We start from the raw sequence: 13498 nt of genomic DNA, 5'->3' as shown, positions 1-13498 counted from the left end.
TAATTTCCACTGAGGCGTTAGTGACAACTTGTGAAAAGGTGACCAAGGAAATGTCATTTTTTTTTTTCCCACGTGCCTGATTTCCCATCTGTACAAACTTTTCCATTTTAAACCCTCCCAGGAATATCTGTCTGGAAAGGGAAATACTTAATCCAAACGAATGTCTTTATAATAGTAGATTTCCAGGCCCTTGGGCAGACCAGTGGAACAGGGCCCTTCTCATCGCTTACATAAGCAGCCCCACAGTCTGCCTGGATCTAAGGCCTGTCCTCAGGATTATTGATACTAAGAATAAGCTCCCTGGGGCCCTTTGAGACTGATTCTCCTCCAGTGCCTGGAACTGTGCCAGTTCAGTGTGGGCAGCCCATTGTCCAGCTGGTGACTGATGGAAAAATACATAGATTCTTCCTCATTCTCTCCTCTCGAGAGCCGGGGTGATGAAAACCATGCTGAAATATGGGACTTGGTCTCTGTGCTGCATTGGGCACTTGCTGGCCTGAGACCGTTTCCTTCCACATACAGTGAGACACTCCAGCGTCCACTCCCATCCACTCCAGCTCACGGCGTCGTGGCGAGGAAAGCCTTCATCTGCTCAGTAAATGGCAGCTCCAAGAGTCAGCTCTTAGTAGCCTCCGCGCCCCCTCCTCTCAGTTCCCTTTCCTTTAACATTCCACCAAGTGACCCTCAAACTAGTTACATTCTCAGGCTTTCAGAAGTCAGGCTCACTGACTCAGAGGCAACGAGTTGGATGGAGGAGGCTGGATAAGGCCCCAAGGTGAAACCTTTCAGCATCTCCTCCCCTTGGTCATCCTTCCCTTGGGCTCTCGGTCTGCCCTTCGCTGCCTAACTAACTTATACCCAGGCCTCCCTTTCTGTGGCTCCCCCAGGGACTCTTTCACTGCTGCTGAGCTGGCACCCCATTTCCCGTCTCCACACTTTGGTGTTGGCCACCCCGCACGCCAGGAAGGGAGTCTTTCCTCACCTCTGCCTGTTGGAATAGGCTCGACGTGAGTCCTTTCCTTCTTGCCCTCCCCCAATATCCTCACTTCTCCCACATCTTGTATGTATTTTATATGTGTGTGTGTGTATATGTATGTATGCTATCCCTCCCCCCATAAAATAAGCTGCTTGGAGGCAGGAACTCTCGTTTTTGTATGACTGGTGCCCAGTGTAGCGCTTTCCCCTGTAGATTCTTACTATGCCAATTATAGATTGATTCAACATTTTTACTCCTACAACTAGATGGCACTGTGAATAGATAGTATGCCTTGTCCCGAATCAGAAATCCAATGCAGCCTTAGACACTTCCTAGCTGTTACCCTGAGCAAATCACTTAACCTCGTTTGCCTGTTTCCCCGTCTGTGAAATGGCTGGAGAAGGAATGGCAAACCACTCCAGTATCTTTACCAGGAAAATTCCAAATGAAGTCACAAAGAGTCAGACATGATTAAAAGGACTGAACAATAACAATAAGGAGGGGATATTCTTTTTACTTTTAATAACATTCTTCATTTGAAATGGGAGTTTCCTCAAGTATTTTCACATCCATTATTTCATTTCAGCTTTATAATACACTTATAAATTTTATATTACCTTAACTTTTAAACTTATAGTATATAGCTCTTTTTTCATAGCTTTTTATTTAAAAGATATATGCACAGGTAATTTTTCAGCATTGACAATTGCAAGACCTTTTGTTCCAACTTTTCCCCTCCTTCCCTCCACCTCTTCCCCCCGATGGCAGGTTGACCAATGCATGTTAAATATGTTGAAGTATAAGTTAAATACAATATATGTCATATCTCTTAAAAATACATTTTATTGATGCCTTTTAAAATATATTGCTCTTCTTTTTTAGCCCAGCCCCACCCTCATCGAACATGTAACAAAAAAAAAAAAACATTCCTTATCACAGTATTTTGTTCTAATGGTTCCTCACCTCTTTGCAATGTGAGGAGCAAGAGGAGAAAGAGATAATGATAAAAAGATAATCTTAAGACCAAAACTAGGGTTTTTTTTTTCCATTACTCGGACTCAACTTCCTCTGAGTCATCTTTTTGTTTATACTAGCTCTGTTTCTACCCCACCACAGTCTTTTTGGTATCAGAATAGATTCCGTTTGATAATAATCTTTTCTCTTGCTTTCATGTGAACAACTCCCATATATGGTGCACAAAGGAAGGTGAAGATCACGTGCTTCTGTAAAATGGGAGTGGGGCTCCATGGCTTCTAAGATCCCTTCCAGTTCTCAATCTCTATGAAACTCTGTGTCCTGCTTCTCTCCATCACTGAATTCCGAGTTCTGGGATACAAAAAGACCACTGCCAGATTAAGAGATCGCTGTGAACCCAAAAAGTTTTTCTAAAGGAAAAAGAATATTAAAGTGTATGGCAAAAGAAGGCTCCCTTCCCTCCCGAATGAAATGACATCTGTTTGGCAGAAGAACGAGGAGGGCTCCAGACCCTGAGCTTGAGGTGCCCTAAAAAAGTCCTGCTACAAGATGAGCGAGAAAAGTGGGAAGGAGAAGCGTTGCTAAAAATGAATAGAAGAGAAGGAATTTCAGAGGAAAACGCAAGCAAACTGAGCAGCTTTCAATGGAACATGAGGAATTTATTAAATGCTTAAAAAAAGCAAGCTGTATTAATACAACATGCACATTGCCACGGAATTCTCATTTTCAGTTTTATGTTATATGTGGAAATCATCATTATTTTGGTGGTCCCCAAATTCAGAATAAAAAGACTCAAGCTACAAGATAGAAAAAAATATGATTCAAACTATATGGATTCTCTTTAATAATATATGTTCTTTAATTCTATAAAAAATAGAAACTGATCATTTATTTTTTAAATAACTTTTTATTGATAGAACGCATGCCAGGGTAATTTTTTACAGCATTATCCCTTGCATTCACTTCTGTTCCGATTTTTTCCCTCCCTCTCTCCACCCCCTCCCCCAGATGGCAAGCAGTCCTTTACATGTTGAATGGGTTACAGTATATCCTAGATACAATCTATATGTGCAGAACCGAACAGTTCTCTTGTTGCACAGGGAGAATTGAATTCAGAAGGTAGAAATAACCCGGGAAGAAACATAAAAATGCAAGCAGTTTATATTCATTTCCCAGTGTTCTTTCTTTGGGTGTAGCTGCTTCTGTCCATCTTTGATCAATTAAAGCTCTCTTTATCGAAGAAATCCACTTCCATCAGAATACATCCTCAAACAGTATCGTTGTTGAGGTATATAATGATCTCCTGGTTCTGCTCATTTCACTCAGCATCAGAAACTGATCATTTAAGCTACAAAAATTGACCAAAAAAAAGATGCTTCAAATTATAGAATAAAACAGAAAAACTGGGTGCTTTGGGGAGGTGTTGGGGTCACCCTTCTTGGGGCACATCAAGCAAAATCTGGAGAACCAGCAAGCAAGTTGTCAGACTGGGCGAGAGGCCTTTTGGGTAGACCAGATGATGGTAATCTCTTTGACCTCAGCCTCCCTGATTTTGTGAAACCCATGCAGCCCAGCCCAAAATGTTATTAAGAGGAAGTGGCGTGTGTCTTCGCCTTCTTGGAGCCAGAACTGTTTTTACTCTCTCCACAAATGATGAAAAGCATTTAGCATATACTTCTCTCGTGTTTCTCCTTCCCTTCTTTCAGTAAAGTGAGAACTCTGCCTGTTTTAAAAAAGATACAAATAAATGCCAATGGAAAACCACTTTGACTTGTTCTGTCCAGCCCAATAACTCTTAATCCCATTCTCATGTTACTATATTTTTTGCTTCTGTGAAGAGTTATTTTTAAAGATCAGGGACAGCGTTAGTCAGTAATGTACACTGCTCAAGGTGGCTGGTGGGGCAGAGGGAGAGACAGAACTCAGACTGTGTGCTGTGAGTCCTTAGTCTTTTTTGTGTCCTTGGTTCTTTGGCAGCCAATAGACGCCAACATTTTTAAAAGCTTAAAATAAAATATGCAGAATTTCAAAGGTTATATTGAAAGATAGTTATTGAAGAAAAAGGAGGAGGAGGAGAGAAGTGAAAGGAGAAAAAAGAGAAGAGAAAGAAGAGGAGGAAGAAAGAAGAATAAGAAGGAGAAGAAAAGGAAGGAGAAGAAGAAGAGGAAGGAGGAAGAGGAAGAAGAAAAGAAGAAGGAAGAAGAGAAAGAAAAAGAAGGAAGAAGAGGAAGGAAGGGAGGGAGGAAGGAAAAGGTGATGGTGACGGTGATTGATTGATGTTGATGATATTGTTGTTCATGAATCCCAGATTAATAACTCCTGCTCTGTGTGGAGGATTCCTCTAGGTAGTTAATGGCTAATCTTTGCTATCCAATGCTGCTGGGACACAGTGGCATTTAACACCTATGATGTCTTCCATAACTGGTGGTTCATTCGTTTTTGTTCAGTTCTCAGTCACGTTTGACCTTTTATGATCTCATTTAGGGGTTTTCTTGGGAAAGACACTGGAGCGGTCTGCCATTTCTTTTCTAGTTCCTTTTACAGATGAGGAAACTGAGGCAAACAGGGCTAAGTAACTTGCCCAGGGTCACACAGGTAGTATGTGATGAAGACCAGATTTGAGCTCAATGAGATGAGGATTCCTGGCTCCAGCCCAGCCTGTGTCCATTATAGCCCTGCTAGCTGCTCTAGTTCATTCCTGGCCCCACTGTAAGAACAAGAGGCTGCTTTTACCAACTAGCGTTTGCTAATTTACTTGGACTTGGAGTCATGGAGACCTAGATAAGAACCTTGTCCCAGCCATGTGAGCTGTGTGGTCTTGGGTAAGTCATGATTCCTCTCTAAGCTTCAGTTTCCTTATCTGTAAAATGAGGAATTTGAACTCATTGGCTTCTAAGATCCCTTCCAGCTCTAATTTAGGAACCTTTGATCTTATTTTTTATTTTTCTTGATATCTTTTGTTCTGCTGTCACCATCATTTATACATTCATCTTTCACCCAGTGAGCTATCCTTTGTTAAAGAAAAAAAAGAAAAAAAAAAAAGAAGAAACAAAGTAAGTCTGATGGTTCATGTAATATTCTGTTCCCAAGACTTCCCTGATTTTGCATCCAAGAAGGAGGAAGTGTATTTTAAAAAATGTTTTCATCAGGGCCAAGCTTGGCCATTATACTTGTCTGTCTGTCTGTTTCTCTGTGTCTTTGTCTGTCTGTCTGTCTCTCTCTCTCTCTGTGTCTCTGTCTCTCTCTCTCTTTCCTCTCCTCCCTACCCCTGTATGTGTGTGTGTGTAAGTGTGTGTAAAACTGTCCACAGAATACCTAGCAATGACCACAGGGCAGTTGGGGAGGATGGCTGCTGGCCCCTGGGGGCGTCAGGAGGGCTTCGTGTGGAAGGAGGCGTTAGAGCTCGAGGGTATGGTGCATTCTCCCAGTGATGAGAGCTGGGTCTCCATGCTCAGCCAGTTCACTTCCGCAGTGTGTGTCTGATAATCTGCCCTACTGTTGACTAAATGATGGTGACCTCAGAAATGAGCTCAGTGGGCTCCTTTGTTTTCTGTTCCTGTATAGTAGGCGATGCTCATGACTCCTTGGTCACCTGAACTCTGGATATCCTCAGGGAAACTTGCCCAGAGGTTTTATTCTCTAGAAAACTTGATTTCCTATTTTAACGTGTAAGCTTGACCCTGGAGGAGATTCACTTTTAAGTAGGATTCAGCCTATTCATGAGTTAGAGCGCAAACAGGCCAGATGGCTCACAACCTAAGGCAGGACGTGCGTGGGACACATGGGAAGTGTTGTATATTCTAAGGAGGAAGGAGGACTGATTTATGGGGGAAACTGAGGAAAGTAACCCTTCCAAAGTGGGGCATCCCCACTGCCCAACCTGGATCTCGATCTGTCTGTCTGGTGTGTCAGAAGCAGGCTTATTCAGCAAAGAGTTAGACCCAAGTCTTCCTTTCTTTGATTCTCACAGCTACATCCCCAGCTCTTCCCACCCACAGCAGCCAGAGCTCCCCCCGTTGCCCATAGAGGTGTCAGGAAGTTCTCCCCAAAAGTGATGCAGATGTGGCTTCTTCTTGGCAGACTAGGTAGAGCACTAGCAGGTTACCGTTTGTTAGAAAATGTAAGGCAGCCGGATTTGGGAGTTAGAAGGGGGATTGGGTTCTAGCTCATCCAACCGCTCCTGGATGGAGTGCTGGGTGTGGCAGCAACAAGACCCACATTGTGCAATTCTGGGCCAGTCGTTTAGCTCCTCATCTGTAAAATAGAGGCAATAATAGTTCCTATTCTATAGGATTATAGTAAAACTCAACTGAGCTAACACAAAGCATTTTGCAAACTTAAAAGTGCTATAAAAGCTGTTGTTGCTATTGTTGTTACACCAAACAAAGAGCCTCCAAGGGAGATCAAGAGCCTGCCACCTCTCAGGGCAGCCCAGCTCATTGGAGACAGCTCTAGTTAGTAGGAATCCTTTCCCAATAGTAAGCCCAAAAACGACCTTTTTGCTTTGGTCCCTCTGTTGCTCTTGGTTCTGCCTTCTAGAGCCAGACAGAACGAGTCTACTCTCTTGTGGACAGGGCATCCCTTCAAGGGGTCATCACGGCCCCTCCGGTCTCCTCTGAGCTAGCCATTTCTGGGTCTTTTAATTGCTCTTCATGTGACATAGACTCCAGATTGTCCTCCTCTAGACTATATATATATTCCCTGAGGCAAATGGAGTCAAGTGACTTGCCAGGAAGTGTTAAGTGTCTGAGGCTGGATTTGAACTCCTGACTTCTGGGCTGGGCTCTATCTATTGCACCATCCAGCTGCCCCTGAACTCTGTATTTTCTGAAGCTTTGGAAGGTCGTGTGTCATCCCAGACTCCTTGGGGAAAAAGTGCTGGGGTTTGTGCCTCACCTTGTGTTGTTCAGTTGGGTCCAACTCTTCACCCCATTTGGGGTCTTCTTGGCCCAGATACTGGAGTAATTTGTCATTTCTCCAGTTTGTTTTACAGATGAGGAAACTGAGGCAAACATGGCCAAGTGACTTGGGGTCACACAGACAGAGTCTGGGGCCAGATTTGAACTCAGAAAATTAAGTGTTCCTGACCCCAGGCCTGGCACTCTTGGTACTATGGTGCCCTCGCTGCCCTCGAGGACACCTCTAAACCCGTATATTGTCTTCTCTCTCTCATCACAGTTGGTGACTTCGGCCAAGCACAACTTTCTCCAGGACAGTTTATACAAAGAAGGAACCTTAATTGTGTGGGACCCCTCTCCGTACCACTCTGAGGTCCCGGAGGTAAGTGGGAGCTCTCCAGCGGAGGGGATCAGAAGGGGGAGGACCCTGCTGAGTGACCGCACCTTAATGACTGACTGAAGGGACTGGCGCTCTCCAGCCTGGACAAGAGCAGAGAGGATGTAACGGGAAGATGGTACCCAGCTTCACACACGTGGTGGGCGGTCCTAAGGAAGGGGGAGCGAAACTAGTGCTAGGGGCTAGGAACACAGAATTCGGCTGTCCTCAAGGAGCTCGCGGTCTAATTGGGGAGGTGACACATTCACGTAGGTGTAGCCGACATGTATGTGGAGACCAAGACCGATGTCCTCTTTTTTCCAGTGGTACAAGAAACCTGACTACAATTTCTTTCAAAACTATAAGCAATACCGCAAAGAGAACCCCAACCAGCCCTTCTATATCCTCAACCCCAAGATGCCGTGGGAGCTTTGGGACATCCTCCAGGAGAATTCCCCAGAGGACATTCAGCCAAACCCCCCGTCCTCAGGGATGCTTGGTGAGTTCCATACGAGAAACTGGTCAATCGATAAGAATTTACTAGACCTCGATGGTCGGACATTATACAGAAACAAAAGCCTCTGTCCTCAGAGAGCTGACTCCATGGGGCTCATAGGCCAGCAATGAGTATCCAGTAACTAGTCTGGAATTGAGTTGGAGGAGACAGTCGATGGAGCAGAGTAGATAGTGGAAAGGAGTTCTGCCGCCCTCCCTTCTGCCATCTGTGCTCTTAAGGCTCGTCTCGCAAAACTCCCTCCTAATTTGGCTGCCGTAGCTATACTGCCTGATAGAGGGGGTAGTGTGCTGGGTGTGAATCCTGCCATAGAGACTGACTAGCTGAGTGACTTCACCACCCTAGTCCTCAGTTTCCTCCTCTGTAAAATAAAAGAGATTGGATTAGGGAGATTCTGGGCTCTCTCCTCTCTAACTCCTATGGTTTAGTTCTATGGCTCCCAATCCAGTGTTCTTTCTACCATGTCATTGTTTTTCTGTTGGGAGATTAACACAGTCTCTCTCTGTTTCTCTCTCTGTCTCTCCCTCTGTCTCTGTCTCTGTCTCTCTCTCTGTTTCTCTCTGTCTGTCTCCTCTTTCCTCTCTTTTCTTTCTCTTTCTTCCCTCTCTTTCTCTCTCTGTCTCTGTCTCTCTCTGTCTCTGTCTCTGTCTCTCTCTCTGTCTCTCTCTGTCTCTCTGTTTCTCTCTCTATGTCTGTCTCCTCTTTCCTCTCTTTTCTTTCTCTTTCTTCCCTCTCTTTCTCTCTCTGTCTCTGTCTCTGTCTGTCTCCTCTTTCCTCTCTTTTCTTTCTCTTTCTTCCCTCTCTCTGTCTCTGTCTCTTTCCCTCCTCTCTTTTTTCTCTCTCTTCTTCCTCCCTTCCTTCTTCCCTTCTTCCCTTTTCCTCCCTCTCCCTCCCTCCCTTTCCATCTCTCCGTCTCTCTCAGGCATTGTGATCATGATGAGCTTCTGTGACAAGGTGGACATTTATGAATTTTTGCCCTCCAAGCGCAAAACGGACATCTGTTACTACTACCAGCGCTTCTTCGACAGCGCTTGCACCATGGGGGCCTACCACCCCCTGCTCTTTGAGAAGAACATGGTGAAGCACCTCAATCAGGGGGCAGATGAGGACATTTACCTGCGAGGGAAGGTGACGGTGGCCGGCTTCCGGAGCGCCCGCTGCTAGCTCCCGGGCTGGCTCCCCGCCGCTTCGCCTTCACCTGCCCCTCCTCCTGCTGACCGGAAGGCCCTTCCTGAAGCACGGGAGCTGCCCGGAAGCCTTCCCTCCGCCGCCGCCCTTCTGGGGAAGCCCTTTCCTTCCCTTGGAGTCCTGTCGCTTCCGCCACGTCCAGCAGCCGCAGGGAAGCTGGAAGCCGGTCAGGTAGAGCAGGCGGAGTCGGAAAAGATGCTTCCCCCTCCTGCAGCCGAGCTGAGGGATTGTGGGAGCCCGAGGGCTGTCGGCGCAGCTGCAGAGGGCTCTGCTCCAGCAGGCCCCTGCCCAGCTCAGGTGCAAGGCCTGCTTTCCTGGCCAGCTGCGGCCCTTCCTTCTCTCCCCAGCCCAGACCGCTCAGGTGCATGGCTGGGGCAGCTTGGGGCGGAACCACGGTGTGGGGATTCGCACTCTCCCCCAACAGACAGTTACAGAGTCCTAGGGGGCTTAATAAGGTTTATTAGCTAAACATTAAGCTAAGAGAGTAGCTTCTTTTTTGGTCTCAAATTTGTTCCTTTAGGGAAGTAAGCAGGTAGCAGTATAACTTCCCAGGTCCCATCCCATCAGGCCCTCCTGAGGAGGCCGTCTCCTACTTTGGAAGCTGGTCTTGGGCGGGCCGAGGCTCTGGCTCTGCCTCTTTCGGGTTGGGGGATGTCGGGCAGATCACGGCATCTCCCTGAGCCTCAGTTTTCCCATCTGTAAAATGGGGATAATAAAGCTACCTACCTCACAGGGTTGTTGTGGGGCTCCAAGGAGAGAAATGTCTGTAAAGTGCTTACTAACTGTAAAGTGTTCTCCGAATGTGAATGGATCTTGTTAATGGTTTGTTTTCCTGTACAGCTGATTGCCCATGTTCTCTCAGGTCTACCACTGGAGAGAAGCAATATGTATTTTTAAACTTGCAGTGTTTGACTGACACGGAGTCAACAGTTCTTAGAACAGGTCTAGTCTAGGTGTTTGTCACTGAGGTCTACTGATTCCCAGTGGATTTCAAGCAGTCCGTGCCCTTGGATGCGACAGAAATGGCACCGTTCTTGTCACTGACCTCTGCTTGAAATCATGCATTTCCTTTGATTATGAATGTAGGCAATAAAATAAGATTCCGAGAAGGGATCCACACGTTTCATCAGACTTTCTAAGGCGTCCAGGACACAGAAAAAGCGAAGAACCCCTAGTGCGGTCCCAGCCCTCACCTTACCGAGTTTTCCGAGGGCGCTCCAGAGAGTTTACACGATTTTTCCAAGTTTCCGCAGGCAGGAAATAGTGAAGTCGCAATTTACTTCCTGGTCTTCTGAAACAGACCCAGCTTGTTTTCTAAGGTGGGGGAGCCTTCGGCCAGGCTCCCCTGTCTGCGAGAGGAGAGAGAGCGGGAGATGGGGATGGTGTGTATACAGACCCACCCAAGCAAGGCCAGGGGTGAGTCAGGTACAAGAGAGCTCACGGAAGAGTCGCTAAATGGAATTAGAACAACTAATAAATGCTCCTGGAAAAGTTCACAGTCATGGAGAGTGGGGGAGGCTGGATTATATTTGATTTCTAAGCTTCTGCTTCTATAACTCAATCTCCCATTCCCCTTTTCCCCCCTCTGAGGCAATTGGGGTTAAGTGACTCACTCAAGGTCACACAGCTAGGAAGTGTTAAGTGTCTGAGGCAGATTTGAACTCAGGTCCTCCTTGACTTCAGGGCTGGGGCTCTATCCATTGCACCACTTAGTTGCCCAGTTTCCCATCCCTTTAATGCCTCCAGCTCAAATACGATATAAATTTTCTTTAAAAAAAAAAAAATGAAAGAACGAAACAAAGAAAAAGAAAAAAGAAAATAAAGAAAAAGAAAGAAAGAAAGAAAGAAAAGAAAGAAAGAAAGAAAGAAAGAAAGAAAAAGAAAGAAAGAAAGAAAGAAAGAAAGAAAGAAAGAAAGAAAGAAAGAAAGAAAGAAAGAAAGAAAGAACTTTGAGTATTTCTTACTCTGTTCTCTGACCCATTGGCAAAATAGTTCTGATACTTGATTCTGAGATGCAAAATACAACGAAAAGAGATTATCTAGGTATTCAGTAGGGATACTGAGATAGCAGCTGTGTGATGGTCAGAAACCAGACTTCCAGATAGATGTTCTAGTTCATTTAAGGAAGCTTCCTGAGAGTGTAATATTTTGAAGTCTATGTTCTTCTCTATATGGTGAAATAAGATTGAAATATAATTTCTGCACTGTTGGTCTCTTGAGATAGCTAATGATGACTCTAAAATTTCCATGACTCGGTGCTGTGGGCAGGTCTTGTTGTTGAATAGTTTTTTTTTTTGTTTGTTTTAATTCCCAAATTGAAATCTGTCATCCCACAGCATTATCTGTCTGATCCTTTCAACTAATCATGTAAGCTTCTAGGGTTGGCTTAGAGTTGCAATAGCAGACTCAGAAACTTCTGGGTTCCAGAAGACCTGAGAAAACTGTGGAAATTAACTGGGAATAGCCAAAGAAATTGTACAAATTTTAATAAATTTTGTTTTGTAAAAGTTGATTGCTTTCTTTTTTTTTTTTTTCTGAACTTTAATATTGCCAGGATACTACTTCCTTCCACTTTGCGGTTTGCTCCACCCATTATCCCTAAGGTTAAATACAAAGCCCTTGGTCTGAAATTTAAAGCCTTTTAATGCACATGTTCTTATATTTACGCATTTGTTTGGCATGTATAGCGTCCCAAAAGTTTTAGTGCAGTTGGAAACTCTCATAGCATCTGAAAGCTTCATTTTTGTCTTAGTATTTCCAGAATCTTGCACAGTTCCTGACACACAGCAGGAACTCAGCCAGTGCTTGTTGATTGACTTTAAAGGCCATTTATCCAACTCCCTTATTTGCGAAAGAGGAAAATCAATCAATCAATAAACATTTATTGAGTCCCTGCTGTGTGCCCCATGCCAAGCCAGGCTCTGAAATGACAGAGACCAAAATGAAACTCTCCTATGCCCTCAAGGAGCTTCTGTTCTAGGAAATAGACGGCAGGTACAGTAGGGAGATCTCTACAAAATCTACATAGAATAAATGTTTAAATGCACGATAATAGCTCCTGACGGTTGGTGTTTGCATTAAATTCTGAAGGAAAATAGGGCTTCTAAGAGACTTTGAGAGTGAAGAAATGGATACATGGATGAAGCCTTTCTTAAATACTCTATTGTATTCATTGTTCAAATATAAATAAAAAATGAATAAAAATATACAAATATGTATAGGCAAAATATACAAATATAAATAGAAAAATCGATATACAATTATACACAATACAAATATAAGAAATTGCTAGGTTATCTCCTGAGGATATTGCCTAACAAGAGAGGCAAAATAGTTTTTAAAAAATACATAGAGGAAAATAAAAGATGTTCAGGAGAGAACTACAAGAAGAAAAAATTTATGATATTATTGTGTATTTTGATATGTATATATATATATGTACATATATGTGTATGTGTTTGGGGGGAAGAGAAGAATGAAGAGACTGAGAGACAAATGGCTAGCAAATAATCAATTGAGTTCAGTCTTACTTTTAGAAACCTAAGACAATTATAGTTAAATAATCTAATAGTTAAATATCTTTAAAAGGGGGGGTCTCCCTGAGGATGGAAATCAATTTTGACTGATTTACAATCAGTTTTCAGTGCCTCCTCCTGAGAACTGTGACCTGATCATGCGTCTCAGCCATCTCCAGCAATCTGGACAAAAGAATGTCTCTACCCAGACTATGGTGATTAGTTTTCTTCTCCATAAGCTGGGTCACCCAAATTCTAATAGAAAGTTCCAAGAACTTGCCTGGACCAGATTCTGTTTGGATTCTACCTTCCTTTTGCAAAGTAATTTTCCAGAGTCACACGGCTAGTGTGTGATAAGTATCTGAGGCTAGATTTGAACTCAGTTCCTCCTTGCTCCAGGGCTGGTGCTCTATCCACTATGCCATGGATTCTATCTTCTAGTTGGTTGGGGTCCCACCCAAGACTGAGAAGCCGGTACCCAGAGGATTTGGGCAATCTCATTCAGAGACTAGCTGAATAATTTACAGTGGCTGGTTTCTAAACAAGGAAGTAGGAATAGAAAATCTTAATCTTAATTTGATAATTGGTTATTAATATAAGAGAAAAGTATTTCTCTCTGTATATTTACATATGCACACACAACAATCAATAAATATTTATTAAGCACCTACTATGTGCCAGATGCTGTGCTGAGTATTGAGAAGCAAAAGATAGTTCCCAAGGATCTCATTATCTAATAGGGTTAGAGTCGGGGGTTAGAGTCGGGTTAGGGTTAGGGTTAGAGTCAGGACTCTAACCCTAACCCTAACCCTAACCCAACATGCAAACAAATATATACAAAACAAGCTAAAAATAAGATAAATAGGAGATAATAGAAGAAAGGCACTGGAACTAAGGGTTGGGGGAAGGCTTGCTGTAGAAGGTGGGATTTTAGTTAGAACTTAAAGCCAGAGAGGTCAGTAATTAGAGTGGAGAAGAGAGCATTCCAGGTCCAGGGGACAGCCGGAGAAAAAGCTCATTGAAGAGAGATGGAAGGTCTTGTTTGTGCAACAGCCA

General features: G+C 44.0%; 1 protein-coding gene across 1 annotated transcript in view; it reads left to right on the top strand.

The window, feature by feature from the left end:
* ST6GAL1 (ST6 beta-galactoside alpha-2,6-sialyltransferase 1) overlaps positions 1–10755 on the top strand; it is an 84737-nt gene extending 73982 nt beyond the window's left edge. Inside the window, exons 5-7 of the mRNA XM_051991822.1 lie at positions 7130–7231; positions 7550–7724; positions 8662–10755. Of these exons, the coding sequence (XP_051847782.1) occupies positions 7130–7231; positions 7550–7724; positions 8662–8903 (519 nt within the window). The 3' untranslated portion in view covers positions 8904–10755. The remainder of the gene's footprint in view (positions 1–7129; positions 7232–7549; positions 7725–8661) is intronic.
* The last annotated feature ends 2743 nt before the right edge of the window (positions 10756–13498 follow it).

This window comes from Antechinus flavipes, chromosome 4, assembly GCF_016432865.1.
Source record: "Antechinus flavipes isolate AdamAnt ecotype Samford, QLD, Australia chromosome 4, AdamAnt_v2, whole genome shotgun sequence".
Classification (NCBI taxonomy): Eukaryota; Metazoa; Chordata; class Mammalia; order Dasyuromorphia; family Dasyuridae; genus Antechinus; species Antechinus flavipes.
The sequence above is the reverse complement of the archived record's forward strand: the minus strand, read 5'-3'. Positions and strand labels throughout refer to the sequence as shown.